The following is a 19,195-nucleotide window of genomic DNA, read 5'->3' on the forward strand; positions in this document are numbered from 1 at the left end:
AAGCTAGTACGAGGCCTCAGGGAGTGAATGTCTCGCAGTATTCAGCCATCCCATGTCCAGAGATCCCCACAAAACATCCAAAGATTGTGTGCTCCCCGATAGCAAGCTGTGATCGTCTAGTGGTTAGGACCCTACGTTGTGGCCGTAGTAACCCAGGTTCGAATCCTGGTCACAGCACACTTTTTTCATTCTTTTTTTCTTTTTGTAGTTTGAACTGTTTGTGTTCTTTGACATGTAGAGCCACTTCATGTTCTTTTGTTATATTTCACGGTGTGATGACGTTACATTTTAATAACTAGCAGATATCTTCAGGGGCATGTTTAGATGGGGGCGTGAGGGGCACGTGCCATACCCTCACACCTTGAGGCAAAATATGTATGAACGTTGAATTTTTGGAGATGTACAGCATGCAACTCGTAAAAGGCTTGCACTGACTTGAATAGGCGCGGGGCGACTACCGACTACCTGACACCGCCATTTCACGTGTGTCCTCAGTACGCCCCTCCTCTCTTGGTTTCTGTGCTTGCCCCTGATCTTGTCATTGTTGTCAGCCCGCCGCAAACTCGCTGGTCCGGTCTCCAACACGAAAACAAAGAATTCAGCAATTTCTTGAGCTATACACCATAGCGCTCAGTGAAATCCTACTCAAAGTGCATATCTGGCGCACTCAACTTGCACGGCCCTTGACACCCTGGAAGTGGTAGGAATGAGGCCAGACGTGCACATGTACAAGTACACCGTCTCTAGTGGTGTAGTAGGAACCAGGGAGTCGTAAAATACCGGTATTTTACGACTCCCTGGTAGGAACTGGCCATGCATACTCGGGGCTGCTGCCGTGCAGTGACACTGAATGTTTCTTTTTCATGCGAAATTTCAGATGTAAGTTGATCTCGTTATTAGTGCTTTTTCTGTACGAAAGGCTGACTTGTAACCAATGAAATACGGGCTGTAGCTTAGTGCCGAGAGTTTCCGCAGACATCTTAGACCTTGCTGAAAATTGTAGACTGCAATGTGTCCTTGATGTTGAAATACCCCTTAGATCTAGTTTAGAGAGCCGTTTAGCTGCGTCTGACGCCCTGATCATGGGGAAAAGGCGTCCCATGGGAGCGGAAAGGTGGCTCTTGAACCGCCCTGTATGCGGATCCACAATACGTTATCAATTGTTTCTTAGTTTGGAGGTGACATGTTGACAACCACAATAGTTACTTTGCTTGCAACCTCGCAGCACGCAGACATGATTTGCAACAGGAGAAAAAGAAAAGAAGAAGTGTGCTGTGACCAGGATTTGCAATGGGGTTGCTACGGCCACAACTTAAGTTCCTTAGACTCCTCAGTACCACTGCAAATTGTACACGATCACAGCTACAAGCGAATGTCTCGGAGTATTCAGCCATCGCATGTCCAGAGAAGCCCACGGACGTCCAAAGTTTGTGTGCTCTCCGATAGCAAGCTGTGATCGTCTAGTGGTTAGGACCCTACGTTGTGGCCGTAGTAACCCAGGTTCGAATCCTGGTCACAGCACACTTTTTTTTCTTTTCTTTTGTCCTGTTTTCGTTGTTTTCTGCGAATGGCCCACCGTTGGAGTCTTCTCGTGAGATCTAACAACCTGAATAACATGTCTGTTTAGTTCAACCAAGAGTACATAACCCCCAGAGTGTGCAACGCCTGATCCAGCTCTGCATAGGGTCTTGGTCGAGCGTAATTGGATCTTTGCGTCATAATACCGTACACATCTGAGGGGAACCCGGGGAATCACGGGTACTCTCGGACCAAAAACAACGGTGCCCTGCCTTGAGACCAGCCTTGCGCTGGTGTGGAGTTTACGCATGACATCAGAAGATCCGATTACGCTCGACCAAGACCCTATGCAGAGCTGGATCAGGCGTTGCACATTCTGGGGGGTTATGTACTCTTGGTTGAACTGTGTAGCCCAATGCTATGCCGTGGAGGTGAGTCCATTTCAGGAACTCCGCACGCATTACCCACATCCATCTAACCATGATGCATAACTAATTCTCCCAGATATGTTTGTGTATCTTGTGTTGGACTCGGTTGGAGAGCCAAGGATAAATTTATGGAAAAGAGAAAGGACCAAGGAACTACAATTTACGCTATAATGTCCACTAACACCACCAATTACTAAACAATCAGCTCATGCGATAACATTGCACGACACTGACCGACAGTACTGACGTTCTTGTATTCTGACGTTTTTTCCCACAGATATGAGCATCATATTGTTGGCGAAAATATGATGGATGTTGTGCTGAAGATCAGAGAGGGTCGTGAGGTCAAGGTGAGTAGATAGACACCATAGCCGTTGGCATGACATCAAAGCTAAAATGCAACTCCTACAGCAGTGGCTCTTTTCATGGGAGAATTACATTTCACGGCAACAGTGGTTTTGCACTAGTTCACCAATCTCTTCTGTTTTGCTTCTTCGTGGTGTAATTTGTTGTTAGCGTTAGCGTGATGTCAATAGCTTAGCTGTGCCTTCTGTCTGCTTTGTTCATCTTTTGTCACCAATATATCCACTGTCAGCCTTCATGTGAGCATGTGTGTGTGTACAGACATGTACATGTACATGGGTGCATGTATGGTTTGTAGTATGTACTATGTGTGTGCTCATATGTGTGTGTGTGTGTGTGTGTGTGTGTGTGTGTGTGCGCGCGCGCGCGCGCGTGTACGTGTGTGTACGTGTGTGTGTGTGTGTGTGTGTGTGTGTACCGCACAGCTTGAATTACGTGGTGTCACTGTACCGGAAGGAACACCCTATCCGATGTGGCCATCTCGATCACACACCTTCCAGCCGGTAGCAGTGCGATGCAAGTCGCCACCGATACAGGTACCATGCTACTGATAGTGCTGCGGCAGTTGCTGCTGTGTCTGTTTCTACTTTTGCTGCTGCTGCTGCAGCAGTTGATGCTGCTACTGGTGCTGCTGCAGCAGTTGATGCTGCTACTGCTGCTGCTGCAGCAGTTGATGCTGCTACTGCTGCTGCTGCAGCAGTTGATGCTGCTACTGCTGCTGCTGCAGCAGTTGATACTGCTACTGCTGCTGCTGCAGCAGTTGATGCTGCTACTGCTGCTGCTGCAGCAGTTGATGCTGCAGCAGTTGATGCTGCTACTGGTGCTGCTGCAGCAGTTGATGCTGCTACTGGTGCTGCTGCAGCAGTTGATACTGCTACTGCTGCTGCTGCAGCAGTTAATGCTGCTACTGGTGCTGCTGCAGCAGGCAGCAGTTGATGCTGCTACTGGTGCTGCTGCAGCAGTTGATGCTGCTACTGGTACTGCTGCAGTTGAATCTCTTGCTGGTGACGGTGCTACTGGTGGTGGTGATTGTGCTGCTGCAGCAGCTATTGCTACTTGTCCTGCGGCTCGTGATGGTACTAGTGGTGATGCTGGTGCTGGTTTATATCATGCATGATCTACTCAACAGAATATTTGTGGCCTATTTCTCCCCTGTTGCTCTCCAGCCGTTCACTCTGTACAATGATGGAACTAGCGACATCCGCTACACTGTGGATGAGACACTCATAACTCGTCTCAATCAGGTACAATGATTATTCTCCTGTACGGGTACCTCCAGAGCCAATGCTCACCGCACTTTCACTGTTTGCAAAGTCCAGGGCAGCGTTTTTCTGTGCGTGTGTGTGTGTATGCGTGTGTGTGTGCGTGTGTTTTTTTTTACCGATATTCTTTTAGAATATATACATGGGAGTATACATGGGGAGTTTTGTGAAGATGATAAGGGCGTCCAGATATGCACCGCTCTCACAATGTTGAGATCATAAAACAAGCTGTCTCTATCACCTCTTGCCCCTATGGTCTGAATTGACTTGGGTTGTACCTTTACCTTTGCCCCAACCCCCAATCCAAGACTGGTTGTCATCCAGGTTCAGTCAAAGTTTAGTCATTGGACCATGGTGAATGTGTGCTCCCCGATGGCAAGCTGTGATCGTCTAGTGGTTAGGACCCTACGTTGTGGCCGTAGTAACCCAGGTTCGAATCCTGGTCACAGCACACTTTTTTAAAACTTTTTTTAATGATTTTCTTTCTGCTCTTCGTGGACATGAAACACGCGAAGCCGTAGACGATTCTACGTTTCACGTCTAGCAGACGCTCTGTACTACATTTTTTAATTCTTGTCATCCAGTGTTCGTTTGTATGGTCATCACGTTGGCATGAGTGAATCAATCCAACTGTTGAGCATGTCTGAACGTTTGCTAACATGTAGTTGGATGTGCTTGTTGTGTCGTTGTTTTTTGTTCCAGGTGTGTGCGGGTCATTCCCCACTCACGTGTCGTAACCCTTGCGGAGTCATCCCCGCTATGGGCTGTGTCGATGTCCAGTTTGTGTTCAGCCCACGGTCGGTCAACAGCTATAAGGTGTGTGTTTGGCGGCGTGTGTGCATTGTTATTATTATTATCAAGAGTACATAACCCCCCAGAGTGTGCAACGCCTGATCCAGCTCTGCATAGGGTCTTCGTCGAGCGTAATTGGATCTTTGCGTCATAATACCGTACACATCTGAGGGGAACCCGGGGAGTCGCGGGGACTCCCGGATGAAAAACAACGGTGCCCTGCCTCGAGACCGGCCTTGCACTGGTGTGGAGTGTCGCATGACTTCAGAAGATCTGATTACGCTCGACCAAGACCCTATGCAGAGCTGGATCAGGCGTTGCACACTCTGGGAGGTTATTTACTCTTGTTATTATTCTCTATTCTTTCTTCTCACCATGGCGACTCGCGCCAATAAGAGTGCATGTTGTGCATGTTATGCAATGTATTTCTCCTTTAGGGCAGAGCTTACATGTAGATGCGTTTTTTCCTAGCATGAATTTTATGTGTGTCGATGCACACACGCACGCACACACGCATGCATGCATGCAAGCACACACACACACACACACACACACACACACACCGCGTGCGTTTCCCTAATTCCTGGGAAACCCCTTTGCCGTGTTTTTTTCTATTTCAGTTTGAGATCGGCATATCCACGCACAATAGCAGCGGCCGTATCCATGACGACGATGACGACAGCACATCCACTCAGCACATCACGCTGTATGGTTCCAGTTTCGACTATCCCGTCAGGAACGAGAAAGAGCGCGTGGAGCTGGCTGCGGCTATCGGCAAGGACTTGTTCAAAGTGCAATCTCGTCCTCTGAGCAGCATCTCCAAGGTAACCATGATGAACTTATGGTGTAGAGCACGTACACGGGGGTTTAGGGTTAGAATTTGAGGTTTTGAGTTATCATGCCCTTGTGGTGGCTAGTCCCTCCAGTTATTTTTTGTTTTTAACCAGATTGAAATCCATCAACAAAATGATTCTGTGGCGGTGGCTTTTGGGCGCGGTCCTTAGCCACAGATGTATGCACATTCAAACTTCCAATGCATTTTTTCTCAGTTTCAGTCAAATGCAGCTAAGCAGCCTTTTCACGTGTGCTGCACAGAAAATAGTATATTGTGCAGTACTAAGACACATTGCGGTTAGACAGTGGAGGACAGAATTTGAAGTAGACAGGTTGTCCGTGACCGCTAAACAAGACAAGACTACTGGAGCATGGAGGATCACTATGCAGACATGTCCAGTTCTCTTTGTCCAATGCAATGCTGAAATCCAGCACTGCCATAGTGCTGTGAGTGATAAATCCTCTTGTACGCACAAACTATGAGTGATAGTAACTACCATTGCAGTCACGTACAACCTGCTGACCAGCAGTAAAGACACATCTTTTGCATCATCTCACTTTAAATGCACTTGCCTTGGTTTGATTTTGTCCTGACTTTCATCACTCTTGTTGTCTTTGCTGCTCTTGCTCTTACTGCCCACATGGCTAATAGGTTGCGTCACTCAGCAATGACGTAATGGTGCTGGGTGCTTTCCCCATCGTCGCCAAGGCAACACAGCCAGTGTGGATCAACAGTGCACAACTGTCACATGACCAGAGATTCACGTGGCACGTCCCAGACACTCTCAAAGACCAGGTTAGCGGTGTGTCAGCAATATTGCCTGTAACGTTAAATGCTATGGGGCACAAGTTATGCGTTAGAGTCCGCCAACTAAACCAGGTTTTGAACAGTCAAACGTGCACAAGGTAGCACCAGACTGACAAGGAGTACTGAGACATTTCACAACAAGGAAGTGAGCTTGAGCAGTGCTCGATAGCGCTAACCAACGGCCTTCCCACTTGGAAGGTTCATGGATATTAGTGTTAATTCCAAATGCATGCTGTGTATTTCTGTCTGTCCAATACCAGTAGTTTGCCCTGTGTACGTTCATCTAGGAGGTGCTTCACCCACACTATCTTTTATTTTGCAATCTTTAACTTCGCATGCAATGACGCAGGTCCACACAATCAAGAAAACATATACTTTCATCTATCTAACATTTTCTTTCCCCTATCTTCAGCATAGTACTACAGTGATCTATCATTTTATGTGACTACTTTTCTACTTCCTCCAGAAACAAAACAAAAAACTTTGTGACTTTGACCGACCTACCATTTCTTGTGAATAGCAGTGGTGGGTATCTTTGTCCCTACAAGAATAGGAGGATGAAAAAAGTATTTTTACGCCGAGTTGCCCAGTTTCACGCACTAAGTGATCATCAGAAAAACTTCTGTTGTTACTCCGAGTTTCACAGACAATAGAGGTTAAGATGCACGTTATCTGTGACGTGACGCGAAAGTTCAGCTCGCGTTATTTGGCCCACACGTCGAAAAACAACGCAAGGGATCTGCAGCTCGCGGAGTTTTACGCCAAATTTGACGTGAAATTGCGTGTCACGTCGGAAATAGCGTGCATCTTAACCTCTCTAATGGCAACTCTTCTTTTTCCTTCAATGTGTCTGTGTGTTATGTGACTGTGTGTAACTTCAATGTGACTGTGTGTAACTTCAATGTGACTGTGTGTAACTTCAATGTGACTGTGTGTAACTTCAATGTGACTGTGTGTAACTTCAATGTGACTGTGTGTAACTTCTATGTGTCTGTGTGTAATTGTTTGCTGCAGGTTACAATAATTCCAGCGACGGGTGTGGTAGGAGCCGAACAATCGGTCATGTGTCAGGTACGGTAGTGGAAACAGCAATGCAGTCAGACGTCGCTTACCCGGTCCTCTGTAATCCGGACCCCTTGCCATCCGGAAGAAAATCGCTGGTGACCGATTTACAGCATATGCCATGCATACATACAGTATGTGTATTTGATTATCCGGTTCCCTCGCCTATCCGGATAATTATGTGGAAAACGAATGTGTGCAGAAAGGCTCCAGGCTAAAGCCGACTGAATTTCTAGGAAGGTTGCATATACAATTATACATTCACTACCTGATTCAGGCCCAGAAGTAAGGTGTCAAAGATATGCAGCTAAATGTCATTGTGTTCCTCGCTGTTTGTCATGTTGTAGTTTGAGGTGATCTGTCAGGATGTGAAGGTCATCGAAACGGATGTAACTTGCGAGGTGAGTGCCGTCTCTCTGAATGCATCCATGAAGGCATGTTTACACGATATGGCATTGTATACATGTTTGTGTACACACACGCACGCGCGCACGTGCACCCACGCCCACACACACACACACACACACACACACATACACACACACACACACACACACACACGCGCGCGCACACACACACACACACACACACACACACACACACACACACACACACACACATGCACACACACACACACACACACACACACACACACACACACACACCTGTTACATGTTGTGTGCATGGTTCGGCTTCTATTCTCCCCTTTACTTTCTTAGGGGCCGTCCGTAAATGTCGATAGTTTTTACAATCCGTGAAATTTTCGTACCTGGGTGGTGGGTGCAGCCGAAATTCAAAGTAAATAAAATATCGATGACACGCGGACCTGGCACCCAGTACTGCGTGTGCGTGGGTCTGCGTGCGTCGAACCACACGTACACGTAGATTGTTGTCTCCAAAAAATGTAGTGGAGATCGAAACTCTTGAAGCAAAAGAAAGAGGGAAGTTTGTCAGATATTATTCACAAGTATAATTATTGCACAATTATTCGAAGTATCACAATACCTGATTAATCCGGGTCAAGTCCAGCTCTTATTTGAACTCCACATCAAAGAATTGCTACATCGCCAATGGTTGGAACAGTTCCCATGTGGAGCGTGGCCTAACGAGAATGGCACGGCAGACTACTTTGTTTGGTACAGCTGCCTAACGAAAATGGCACGGCAGACTACTTTACATTGCTGTACTCTAGTTATGAATGACACGGTGAGCGCATGCCTGCGTGTGTATGGACTCCATGGACTCCACCTACATTTATGTAGGTACAGTACATGTGTCATCAATATTTTATTCCGTAAAAAGTAGGGGGGTGGGTGGTGGGTCCTGGTTACTTTGTAAAATTCACGGATTGAAAAAACTATCGATATTTACGGATGGCCCCTTACTCAACGCAAACCTCCAAACCTCTCCCTCACCAACTCACGCACTCGTCCTCTACCTCCACCTTTTGTTGTTGTTATTATACTTTAGCTGGTTGACGTGCAAGCAGATGCACAGTACGAGAAGGACTTATCTGAATGGAAGCTATCGCGCCTCGAAGACACCGTCCATTTCACAATCACAGAGAAGGACATGATGGCTGAGGATGCACGGCGCAATGCGGCCAGCACTACTCTGACTACACTTGGTCACCATGGTGATATGGCAGTGAAGCTGGACGGCACAACACGATGGCCCACAGGCAGAACAACCATACACAGAGCTAGCAAACAGTATACTTATAAGGTATGTGTGTGTGTGTGTGTGTGTGTGTGTGTGTGTGTGTGTGTGTGTGTGTGTGTGTGTGTGTATGTGTGTGTGTGTGTGTGTGTGTGTGTGTGTGTGTGTGTGTGTGTGTGTGTGTGTGTGTGTGTGTGTGTGTGTGTGTGTGTGTGTGTGTGTGTGTGTGCGGAGTGGTTAAATTCCACCACAGAACAACTTCAGTCAGATCTTTTGGACTCCGAAAACAGTCCTTCAGTCAGTGGTGTCCTGAAACACAGCACATCGCCATGGTGACATGTAACTATGGTATTTAAACACGATGTCTTCTCCAGCATGACAAACTGACTGTTCAGAGGTACGGTAGTGGAGGAGAGTGTTAGAAACACCCAAGTTTGGATAGGGCATTGGAAACACAATACTAGTTGTAGCAACACACACTCATACACATGTATATTCTTTTAGAGAAAAGCCTCTTGTAAGAGCAAAACTCAAAAAACATTGTTGCACATGTACACATGGATGTCAACAAAAAAAATGTTTTATAAAAGAGTGAGCAGTGACGGTTGTACTGTAAAGAAAAATTGCCTGAAAAGATTACTGTATAGAAGGATTTTTCCGGACGGAACTATTTTCGGACAAAGCCGAATTTCGACCTTTCGTACGGATTTTATTTTCGTACAGTGCTGCATGCAAAATGCACGTGTTCGCAAGCCGTACGCATGTATACTATTGTATAGTGTGCATAATTTCACATGAACACATTTTAGTACGGAATGTATTTTAGTACAAAAGAGGCCATGTACGAAATTGTACGGAAATAAATCCCGTCCGAAATTTTCCTGCCATACAGTAGTTCAAACCATTCATTGAGTGACAGTCAGTCCACACGCACATAGGTCAGTCAGTATACACGCACATAGGTCAGTCAGTATACACACACATAGGTCAGTCAGTCCACACGCACATAGGTCAGTCAGTCCACACGCACATAGGTCAGTCAGTATACACGCACATAGGTCAGTCAGTATACACGCACATAGGTCAGTCAGTATACACGCACATAGGTCAGTCAGTGCACACGCACATAGGTCAGTCAGTGCACACGCACATAGGTCAGTCAGTATACACGCACATAGGTCAGTCAGTATACACGCACATAGGTCAGTCAGTATACACGCACATAGGTCAGTCAGTATACACGCACATAGGTCAGTCAGTCCACACGCACATAGGTCAGTCAGTCCACACGCACATAGGTCAGTCAGTCCACACGCACATAGGTCAGTCAGTATACACACACATAGGTCAGTCAGTATACACGCACATAGGTCAGTCAGTATACACGCACATAGGTCAGTCAGTCTACACGCACATAGGTCAGTCAGTATACACACACATAGGTCAGTCAGTATACACGCACATAGGCACATAGGTCGGCTTGACTAAAGTACTCCACAGTGACCGGAGTCCGGGAGTGCACACGCACATAGGTCGGCTTGACTAAAGTACTCCACAGTGACCGGAGTCCGGGAGTGCACACGCACATAGGTCGGCTTGACTAAAGTACTCCACAGTGACCGGAGTGCACACCAATGTAGATACACAGGGGCTAGTTCTGTCGGAAACTTTCTTAGTGAAAGAAAATTGAAGTATAAGAGTGGAGCCAGCCTCTCGTCTCCTGTGTATGTTTGCACATACTCAAACTCGATCTGCAGATGGGACTGTTTTGTCTTTTGTGCACTTGTTAACGCGGCACAGAGAAAATGAGACCGAACCCTAAAGCAATGAAAAAACACGTTTCAAGGCCAAATTGAAACCAGGCCCAAACCTACTTTGCCAGAGTGGTCAAACTGACAAGCGGTGAGCTCTGCGTAACACAAACAACTAATCATATCCCCAATTCATTTCACCAGGAACTTAACAAATTCATTCATCCTGGGTGCCCTGTAAGAAGACCTTAGGGTCTGTTGGGAATGCCCAAGTAAAATAACAAAATACAGTACAAAAACAACAAACAACAACAAAGCCACTAAAACACTTGAAAAAGTACTTTTAATTTACTGCAAGAGAACACATGCTCATACATATTTCTCGTAAAGCTAATGAAAGGTAAGATGAGACAGTGAGTTAGAAAGATGTCGGTTGAGGTTCACTGCATCGTCAACTCTTTGGTGTTGTGGAAATCTTCACTACAGTCCCATGTCTGCCTGCACATTGTGTGTGCGTGCGTGTATGTGTGTGTGTGTGCGTGCGTGCGTGCGTGCGTGCGTGCGTGTGTGTGTGTGTGTTGTTGTTCTCACTGTATCATAGTCCTTGCCACCAGCTATTCCTGTCTATGGTCAGAAGGTACCTGATCAATACGAATCATGGAAGAAGAGGTACGTACAGTTTATATTGAATAGCAATGTTAGTATTTTACTGTCATTGTGTGTGTGTGTGTATGGGGGGGGGGGGGGTGTATGTTGGTGTCCATGTGTGTGTGTGTGGGGGGGGGGGGGTATGTTGGTGTCCATGTGTGTGTGTGGGGGGGGGGGGGGGTGTATGTTGGTGTGCATGTGGTTTGGGTGTTTCCAATGCCTAATGTGCCTACACATGTATGTGGAGTGTGCTTTTGATCTCTGATATGTTGTATTGGTGCTGCGCTTACATGTACTGTCATTGCTGCCATTGCTGCCCCTACATGACGTATATCACTCCTCTGCTGCTCCAGTAAGAGCGTCATGGAGATGGCAGGTGGCCAGAGAAGCGATTTCTAGTGGTGTTGTTGTGAACAATGCTGGTTCTGTCGTTGTTGTTGACAATACTGGCTCTGTTGTTGTTGCTGGCAATTTTGTTGTATCGTTGTTGTTCATAAAACTGGCTCTGTTGTCGTTGTTGGCATACTGGTTGTGGTATTGTTGGCGTATCTGTGCAGTGACATGTCGACAAGGTCCACGTCCCGACCGAGGAAACAGCAAGTGGCCGGCAAAGCTCTGGTGAGTATGGCCATGACGAGCAACATCCAGTTCATGGTGGCAGTAAGAAGAGGATGAGGATTGAGTTGGAACTCTTGAGTTTCACACACAAGGCGATGATCATCGACAGCAGCTGTTATCTTATGATTGCCTTGTGCGTGAAACTCAGAGTTCTCTGGTCCTGCACCGTATGAGCTATCCACCGCCATTCACATGTTAGTAGATGTCTAGCCTAAATCCGGCATCTTCTGCTGAGCAGGAACGTTTCGGTGAATTGCAACATTGATCTTTCGGCAGCAGTTTGAATAGCCTCCTCACGTAATGACGTAGTGGTTGGTGAGGCAAGACATCCTGAAAAAACTGTCCTTCAAAACTTGCTGAAGATTTGATTGGGTCATGATGCCATGTAGCATTCTCCTATTTTTAGAACACGTGAAAAAACAGTTTGATATGCTTAACTGCTGGGTTGCTTTCCTGGTTTCATGTGTGCAGAGGCCAACACCACCGAGATCCACAGTGCTGCATTTGTTTGTGACGGGACGGTCATACTTACAAGATGATTTCAGCAGCTTGTTCCCAAGTCTTGCGTCATCTTATCCATCAGCAAGGTTTGTTGCGTAGCATTGCGTATTTCTGCTTCTTTCCTTTCTTCTCCACTTGTTTCTCCCTCTCCCCTTCTCTTTTCTCTCTCTCTCTCTCTCTCTCTCTCTCTCTCTCTCTCTCTCTCTCTTTCTCTCTCTCTCTCACACACACACACACACAAACACACGCACGCACGCACGCAATCACGCACCTCCCCCCCCCCCACACACACATACACACACACACACACGCACACACACACACACACACACACTCTCTCTCTCTCTCTCTCTCCACACGTAGACAAACACACACGTGGGTGTGTGCACACAAATTCTCATTCATTCACCCTCCGTGTGTTTGCTATCTGCTCGGGAACACTGTAGCTTTCTCTGCTGTGGTACTTACCTGTTTGGAAAATGGAGGTGAACCGGCGAGTTGTAACATCGGTGATGTGTTTGTGTCTGTCTGTGTTTGTCTGTCTACCAGTCCATCTGTCCATCCGTCTGTCTCTCCATCCGTCCGTCTGTCTGTATATCTGTATGTTCTTTATTGCCATGCCTTTGTTGCTACAGAGCTGACGACGTGCCTCAGGTCAGTGACATTGCCGATGAGACGATCGTTACCGACAAGCGGAATGACATCGTAGTGGCCAAATTCTCGCAGCACATTGCCAACAAACTTCTCCAGTAAGTAGTATTACGTAATGAGAAAGAAGAACGGGTCTGAGCCCAACTTGCTAAAATGGGTGTGTTGTATTCAACGTGTGATGTCATGTTGACCGTGACTTTTACTCTGTTTAGCAGTTTGTGAGATGTGCAATCCTACGCATGACATTGGAAAGTGAAATTTGTTGCGCAAGGATAGACCCGGATGGAGAGCCAAGGAATAATTTAATGTAGTATTGTAGTGTTGAATTCGAAACAGGACGACTGACGACACATTATCCAGACATTTCAACGGGAACAGGTAGGTGGGGGGAACGACATTTATTATAGACGACGAGACAAGAGACCAAGACGAACGAAACGACTACATTGAAGAGTGAGAAAAGAGAGGAAGAGATCAAGTCTGAACGGCAAGATAAAGGGCCTGGGTAGCTATGGCAAATATGGGCGCGCAAGTAGCTACCCAGGCCAACGGAACAAAAGGAGACAAAAGGTGAGTACGCAAGTGCATGCAGGCCAGCTAGAAAAGGTACGGGAGGAGGTACCTAACAGTAGTAAAGAAAAGAACCAAGGAACTGCAAGCTACGCTATAATGTCCACTAACACCACCAGTTACTAAACAATCAGCATCCGAGACGGGCTAGAGCTGTTAGTTGTAGAACGTCAGTACCGTCGGTCAGTGTCGTACAATGTTATCGCATGAGCTGATTGTTTAGTAACTGGTGGTGTTAGTGGACAGTATAGCGTAACTTGTAGTTTCTTGGTCCTTTTCTTTACTATGAATTTTTTTGTAATGCTCATAATATTTGAAGGCGTAGCCTGTGACCTGCCATTTCATCCGTACGGCATGTCATTTCCGTATGGAGGGGTGGCGGTGGGGGTGTGTGTAGTTAGACTGGAGTAAGGAATGGAATAGCACTGTCGCTACCCCTCTTACATTACTCAGTATCTTTTTTGGTATTCTTTTTCACGAAGGCCACCTAAATACCAAACAGGAAATGCAGTTAGGGGAAGCACGCACAACCAGTATGATGAGCGTGGAGACTGACGGTGTCGCATATCGTTAGCGAATTTTCCCGATCACCATTCCCGGCATGTGCGTGTGTTCCTTATCTTTGATGATTGATGTTTGGTTTTTGGTTTTTACGAAGCGGAAAGGTGGTTCTTGACCAGGGAGTTGAACGACTCCTTGTTCTTGACCTGCCCGGTACGCGAACCCGTCGATTGTTTTTTGGTTTTTTCTCTTTACAAACTTCCATACTCCTATCACCTTGTGATAATTGTGCTAAATTGTGCACTGTGTTGACGTGCTCAGGGACCTGCTGGAGAGCCAGGATTTCCAGAGCAGCCTGGCGGAGGTGGCAGATGCCCCCGTGTGCGACATTGACAACGTTTTGAGTGGAGCGCTGGCTGTTGCTGCTGCTGATGCTGATGCTGCTGCTGATGCTGCTGCTGCTGCTGCTGCTGATGCTGCAACTGATGCTGCTGCTGATGCTGGTGCTTCAGCTGACAGACGCAAGTCGCTCAAACCCTCCGCTCGCCAGCAAGCACGCGTGCCATTACCAACTGGAAAGTCGTCTACGACTACGGAGACCGAGAGCAGCTTGGAGAGTGAATACGAACAGAAGATTCGAAAGCATATGCGTCGCTGGGGGTGGTCGAGCATGGAGTATTATCAGAAATACCGAAATGTGCTGAAATCCAAACTAAAAAACCGTAAGTAGTGTTGAGAATGTTGTAATTCTTCTAATGATGATGCTGGTGGTGCTGGCGGTGCTGGTGGTGCTGGTGCTGGTGCTGGTGTTCGTGGTGGTGGTGGTGCTGGTGGTGATGGTGGCTGTGATGGTGGCTGTAGTGGCTGAGATAGAAGTGCTGCTGGTGCTAGTGGTACGAGAATGTTTCTGGTCTCCCAGTGAATCACAAAACAGTGCGATGGTACATGTGTCAATAGTGTATACCCTACTGGCGGGGTTCTAGTGCGGTATACATGTGCTGGGGTGTTTGTCCTATAGAATACCCCCCCCCCCCCCCCAACACCACCACCACCACACACATACATGCACACAAACATGGGCACGCGCACGCGCGCGCACACACACACAAACACACACACACACGCACACACACCGTTGACTTTCCTTGCAATATTTGCTGGTACAAATCAGCTCCTTCTTGTGAGCACACCAATATTCACTATGGCTACCCTCTGCAAAAGTGAGTATTCAAGTAGCGAGTCTAGAGTGCACAGCAAAGACTCTTGTATCGTTGGAGTTTACTGCCGACAAGAAACGTTTTAAGTTGTTCACCCGGTACTTTCCTTTACTGTTTGTATTGATGTTGACGCAGGCGAGTTGTATGACGAGGATGAATTGGACTCGATGGATTCGAGCTTCTTCTTCGACTCCGAACCGAACACGTATTCGAGCATGACGCCGTACAGAGAGACGGCGGCGGTGTCTGAGCCGTCATCACCGCAGAGCGAGTGCACAGAGGAGCCCAGCCAGAGTGCAGTAATGCGCAAGCTGCGGCAAGTGGGCGGTGGTGTTGGTGGTCGTGTTGGTCAAGCCGATGACCATGAGCTGTAAGTACGGTCAATGGTGGCAACTGAAATCCGACCCCTGCTCGGTGCGTTCACATTATTGCAAAAACCCAGCACACGCTTGTGCATGTAGATGTACACTAGCAAATAGAGACCGCTAGAATCAAATAGAGACCGCTAGAATCGGTGCTGGACTCGAGCACGAAAATCAGGTGTTGGATTTCAGCTGCCACTAGTGTATGACATTAGCATTACAGATCAGATCCTTATGGATAACGTGTTGGGACTGGACACTTGTGATTCACACGGACTTCCATTACACCCTGAGATTAGTCGCCAATTCAATGCAGTCTTTTCAAGAGAACTGGGAACAAACGGTCAATACCAGTATATTGGGTCTTCTTGGCTGGTTGTGTGAGCTTGTGTCAATGCATGCGGAGATGCGGAGATGAACACTTGTCTACTTGGTATTTTAATACACAGTAGAACTCCAAGACGTTCCCCATAGACAGCAGGAAAGTGTGCTGTAAAGTGAGAAACTTTCGCTAGAGGTTTTATTTCGCTATTTTTTTCGCGCCCACCACACATTGGCGAATATAAATCGCTGCAAGCTGCTCTTTACATTGATAGTAGACAGCACAAGATGCAACTGAAGAGATAAAATCGCAAACGTTCCTCATCATGAACCAGTCAAATTCATGAAAACGCTAAATCTGCGTGCCGCAAAGTTTATCCCTTCCTGGTATCCGCGGTGCTTCTAATCCCAAACCACAGTAATGCTCAATGATATCCCGTCGCGAGAGTCAAGTTGGCCCCGCGCACCTTTTCGCAGCCCAGTGTTCGCAGGTCTAGGGCTTCGCAATGCCCGGTGGCGCGTGCTTGAGAAACTCCACTGGACTTCATTGAGTAGTGCTGTACTTCAAGAGGAACACAAAAGGAAGCGAAATAGGGCTGTTTCGTTGTTGCTCAGAGTTTCATGGCAAAAACCAATCATCAGACAACACAAGGAGATTAGAAGAAGAAAAAGCGCAGTTAAATGAAGGCAAGCAGGGGAGATAGAATAGTGTAGTGCTGTACTTCAGTAGATATCACTAGACCCATGGTCCGGCAAACGTGGGTAATGTGCAAGATTGTAGGTCTTATCAGGGTACAGTCAGACCTCGCTTAACCGCACACATCCGTTTTCCACAAAAAATATCCAGATAGACGAGGGAACCGGATAGTCGAACACTGATTATGCTGGATGCATGCCGCATGCTGTATATCTGTAACCAGCTATTTCTTACGGATGGCGAGGGATCCGGATAAAAGAGGACCGACTGTACAGTACTTACTATGTGAGTTCCACTGCATGCTATGCTGCACTGCATGCTATGCTGCACTGCATGCTATGCTGCACTGCATGCTGCACTACATGCTGCAGTCCATGCTGCACTGCATGCTGCGCTGCATGCTGTGCTGCATGCTACGCTGCATGCTGCACTGCATGCTGCGCTGCATGCTGCACTGCATGCTACGCTGCATGCTGCACTGCATGCTGCGCTGCTTGTAAATTTCTTTGTCACATAACCCCATGGGAATTGTATGCTGCGACACTGAGCTGAATGGATGTTCTTCTTCTTCACCACTGCTACCTTGTTTTCCTTCCCCACAGTTGGAAGCAGCTGTCGGCAGTTGTGGCGGACATTGTGGACGAGGTGACAGTCAGCATCACGAACACCTGCTTGAAGGACCTTGCTGAGGAGGGCTTGCGTCCACAATCATAGCTTGCCCGAATGCACTTTCCCGTGGTGCTTTCACCGCTTCAAAGATCGGCGTGTGCACTCGTTTGTATTCCTTTGCTGAGGCGATGACTACGGTGTCTAAGAATCATCAATGTAACTGCGTCAAGATATCCGTTATGGTGGAGACGTGGCTTCAGTGGCTAACATCACCAATAACTACGTTGAGGTAGCCATCATGGTGGAGACATGCTTGCATTGGCCAGCATCACCCGGTGTAAGCAATAACACAACATATCATAACCCTCGGTCGACTTTAGGGCGCATGGTGGAGGAGAGTTTTATGTATTTTATCATATCCATTTACATATATAGTAGCCTGCGAGGGCTCGTAGAACCAGGACCAGTCTACACAATGTCATGATCCAGGACTTCTACTTCATTTCTCCTATGACTTGACTTGGGCCCTCTCCACGTACATGTAGCTCTAGGCACTTGGCTCATCTCTCCATGAATTGTTCGCACTCTTCGTTTCCTATTCCATGTACTATGCCAACGCATCGTGTAATTCTGCAAGGTAGAAACCAAGGCAGATGTTTTGGTTGCTGGATTTCTCTTTCATAGCACAGAATGATAGCATGGTTCCATTCCTGTGCCCTCTCCTTGCTGTTGGTATTCGTCATCATTAGTTTTATCATTAGTTTGTCTAGGAAATGCTTGCACATATTCTATGCAGAATCCCTGGATGCCATTATGCTGCGTAGAAAAAGTGATAGGTAATTGACTTGTTCTAGTAACTACTAGCAACCCTTGTTAGAGCAGACTGATAGCTCCACTGATAGCTAAGTGTTAGAGCAGACTGATAGCTCCACTGCTAGTTAAGTAGTTGACATGTATACTAGTGTCTCGGCTGGTGTTATGTTTGGGCCAAATGATGACTTCAGTTCAGAGTGTGCAGTCATCAGCTTTGGTTCTGCAAAGCGGAAACTATGTCGCGTGTACCGTGCTAGCAATGCGCATCTGCAGTGTATGTGTGCGTGTGTGTGTGTGTGTGTGTGTGTGTGTGTGTGTGTGTGTGTGTGTGTGTGTGTGTGTGTGTGCGTGCGTGCGTGCGCACACACATGTGCAGTCCTGAGCGGGGGAGTGTTGATCACAATAGGTATTTGACTGCTCTCTGGCTTGGGGAACTTCTTGCTGCTCTAACTGGGTAAACCGTATTGTCTCTAGTAGGAGTTAGTTGGTGTTTTAGCTCGCAGCTAAGATAGTGTGCATACGGTAGCTTGTCAATCATCCGTGGCTCTACGGTATGACCTGAGTATATGACCTGGGTGTAGTATCTTTCTTAGGCTACTTGTATGAATTTTACACAGTGCCCATCAACAGGTGAACACTTGGCATGGTTGGTAAGTACTTGGTAAGACTGTCATGTTTCTCTCTGTGTACGGTCTCTGTGTTCAAATCTAGGTTTGGTGGAAAGAAGCAAAGAAAAGAATCATTATTGTCCCGTTGAACTGCATTCTTACTTGGTTCATTGTTCCTATTTTGCTCTGTCTGTCAGTGTGTTGTCTGTTGTGTGCATATTGGGACAGGTAGGCTTGTTGTACATAGTATGACTATGTATGCCTTTGTATGTGCCTTTGTGTATGCATTTGTGTATGCCTTTGTGTGTGTGCATATGATATGCATGTTGGTCATGGGGTTCCAGTTCATTTTTTCTTTCGTTTTCTTACATCAGAGTAGTATAGTTTGTTTCTAGACCCAGAATTCCATCACGTGGCTGGTTTTCCCTACGCCGATTCCCCCACCACCCTCCCTTTGCTCTGTTTGACTTATACACTCGGCAGGTGCAGTGGACACAGTCACAAAACACTGTAACCATGGCAGCCCTTTCCCTCTGCTCGATGCGCCGACACACAAGGCCTTGAACCCAGACCTTTTGCTGCAACCTCTCGAGTAACCATTG

At 47.0% G+C, this 19,195-nt stretch overlaps 1 protein-coding gene and 3 non-coding genes across 4 annotated transcripts in view; all 4 read left to right on the top strand.

The window, feature by feature from the left end:
- The window catches only part of LOC135819130 (cilia- and flagella-associated protein 65-like), a gene marked incomplete at its 5' end in the record, with an annotated part of 74,759 nt that extends 56,572 nt beyond the window's left edge, over positions 1-18,187 (top strand). The window contains 16 exon segments of the mRNA XM_065332282.1: positions 2,224-2,296; positions 2,735-2,845; positions 3,476-3,553; positions 4,274-4,387; positions 4,984-5,187; positions 5,850-5,993; positions 7,020-7,076; positions 7,415-7,468; positions 8,538-8,792; positions 11,079-11,146; positions 11,683-11,743; positions 12,215-12,330; positions 12,880-12,993; positions 14,288-14,688; positions 15,319-15,553; positions 17,166-18,187. Of these exon segments, the coding sequence (XP_065188354.1) occupies positions 2,224-2,296; positions 2,735-2,845; positions 3,476-3,553; positions 4,274-4,387; positions 4,984-5,187; positions 5,850-5,993; positions 7,020-7,076; positions 7,415-7,468; positions 8,538-8,792; positions 11,079-11,146; positions 11,683-11,743; positions 12,215-12,330; positions 12,880-12,993; positions 14,288-14,688; positions 15,319-15,553; positions 17,166-17,277 (2,197 nt within the window).
- Positions 106-177, top strand: Trnah-gug (transfer RNA histidin (anticodon GUG)). Its single transcript has one exon. It is a non-coding gene; the product is annotated as a tRNA-His (tRNA).
- Positions 1,450-1,521, top strand: Trnah-gug (transfer RNA histidin (anticodon GUG)). Its single transcript has one exon. It is a non-coding gene; the product is annotated as a tRNA-His (tRNA).
- Positions 3,951-4,022, top strand: Trnah-gug (transfer RNA histidin (anticodon GUG)). The gene has a single exon. It is a non-coding gene; the product is annotated as a tRNA-His (tRNA).
- Positions 18,188-19,195: the final 1,008 nt, after the last annotated feature.

This window comes from Sycon ciliatum, chromosome 6 (genome assembly GCF_964019385.1).
Source record: "Sycon ciliatum chromosome 6, ocSycCili1.1, whole genome shotgun sequence".
NCBI classification, from domain to species: domain Eukaryota; kingdom Metazoa; phylum Porifera; class Calcarea; order Leucosolenida; family Sycettidae; genus Sycon; species Sycon ciliatum.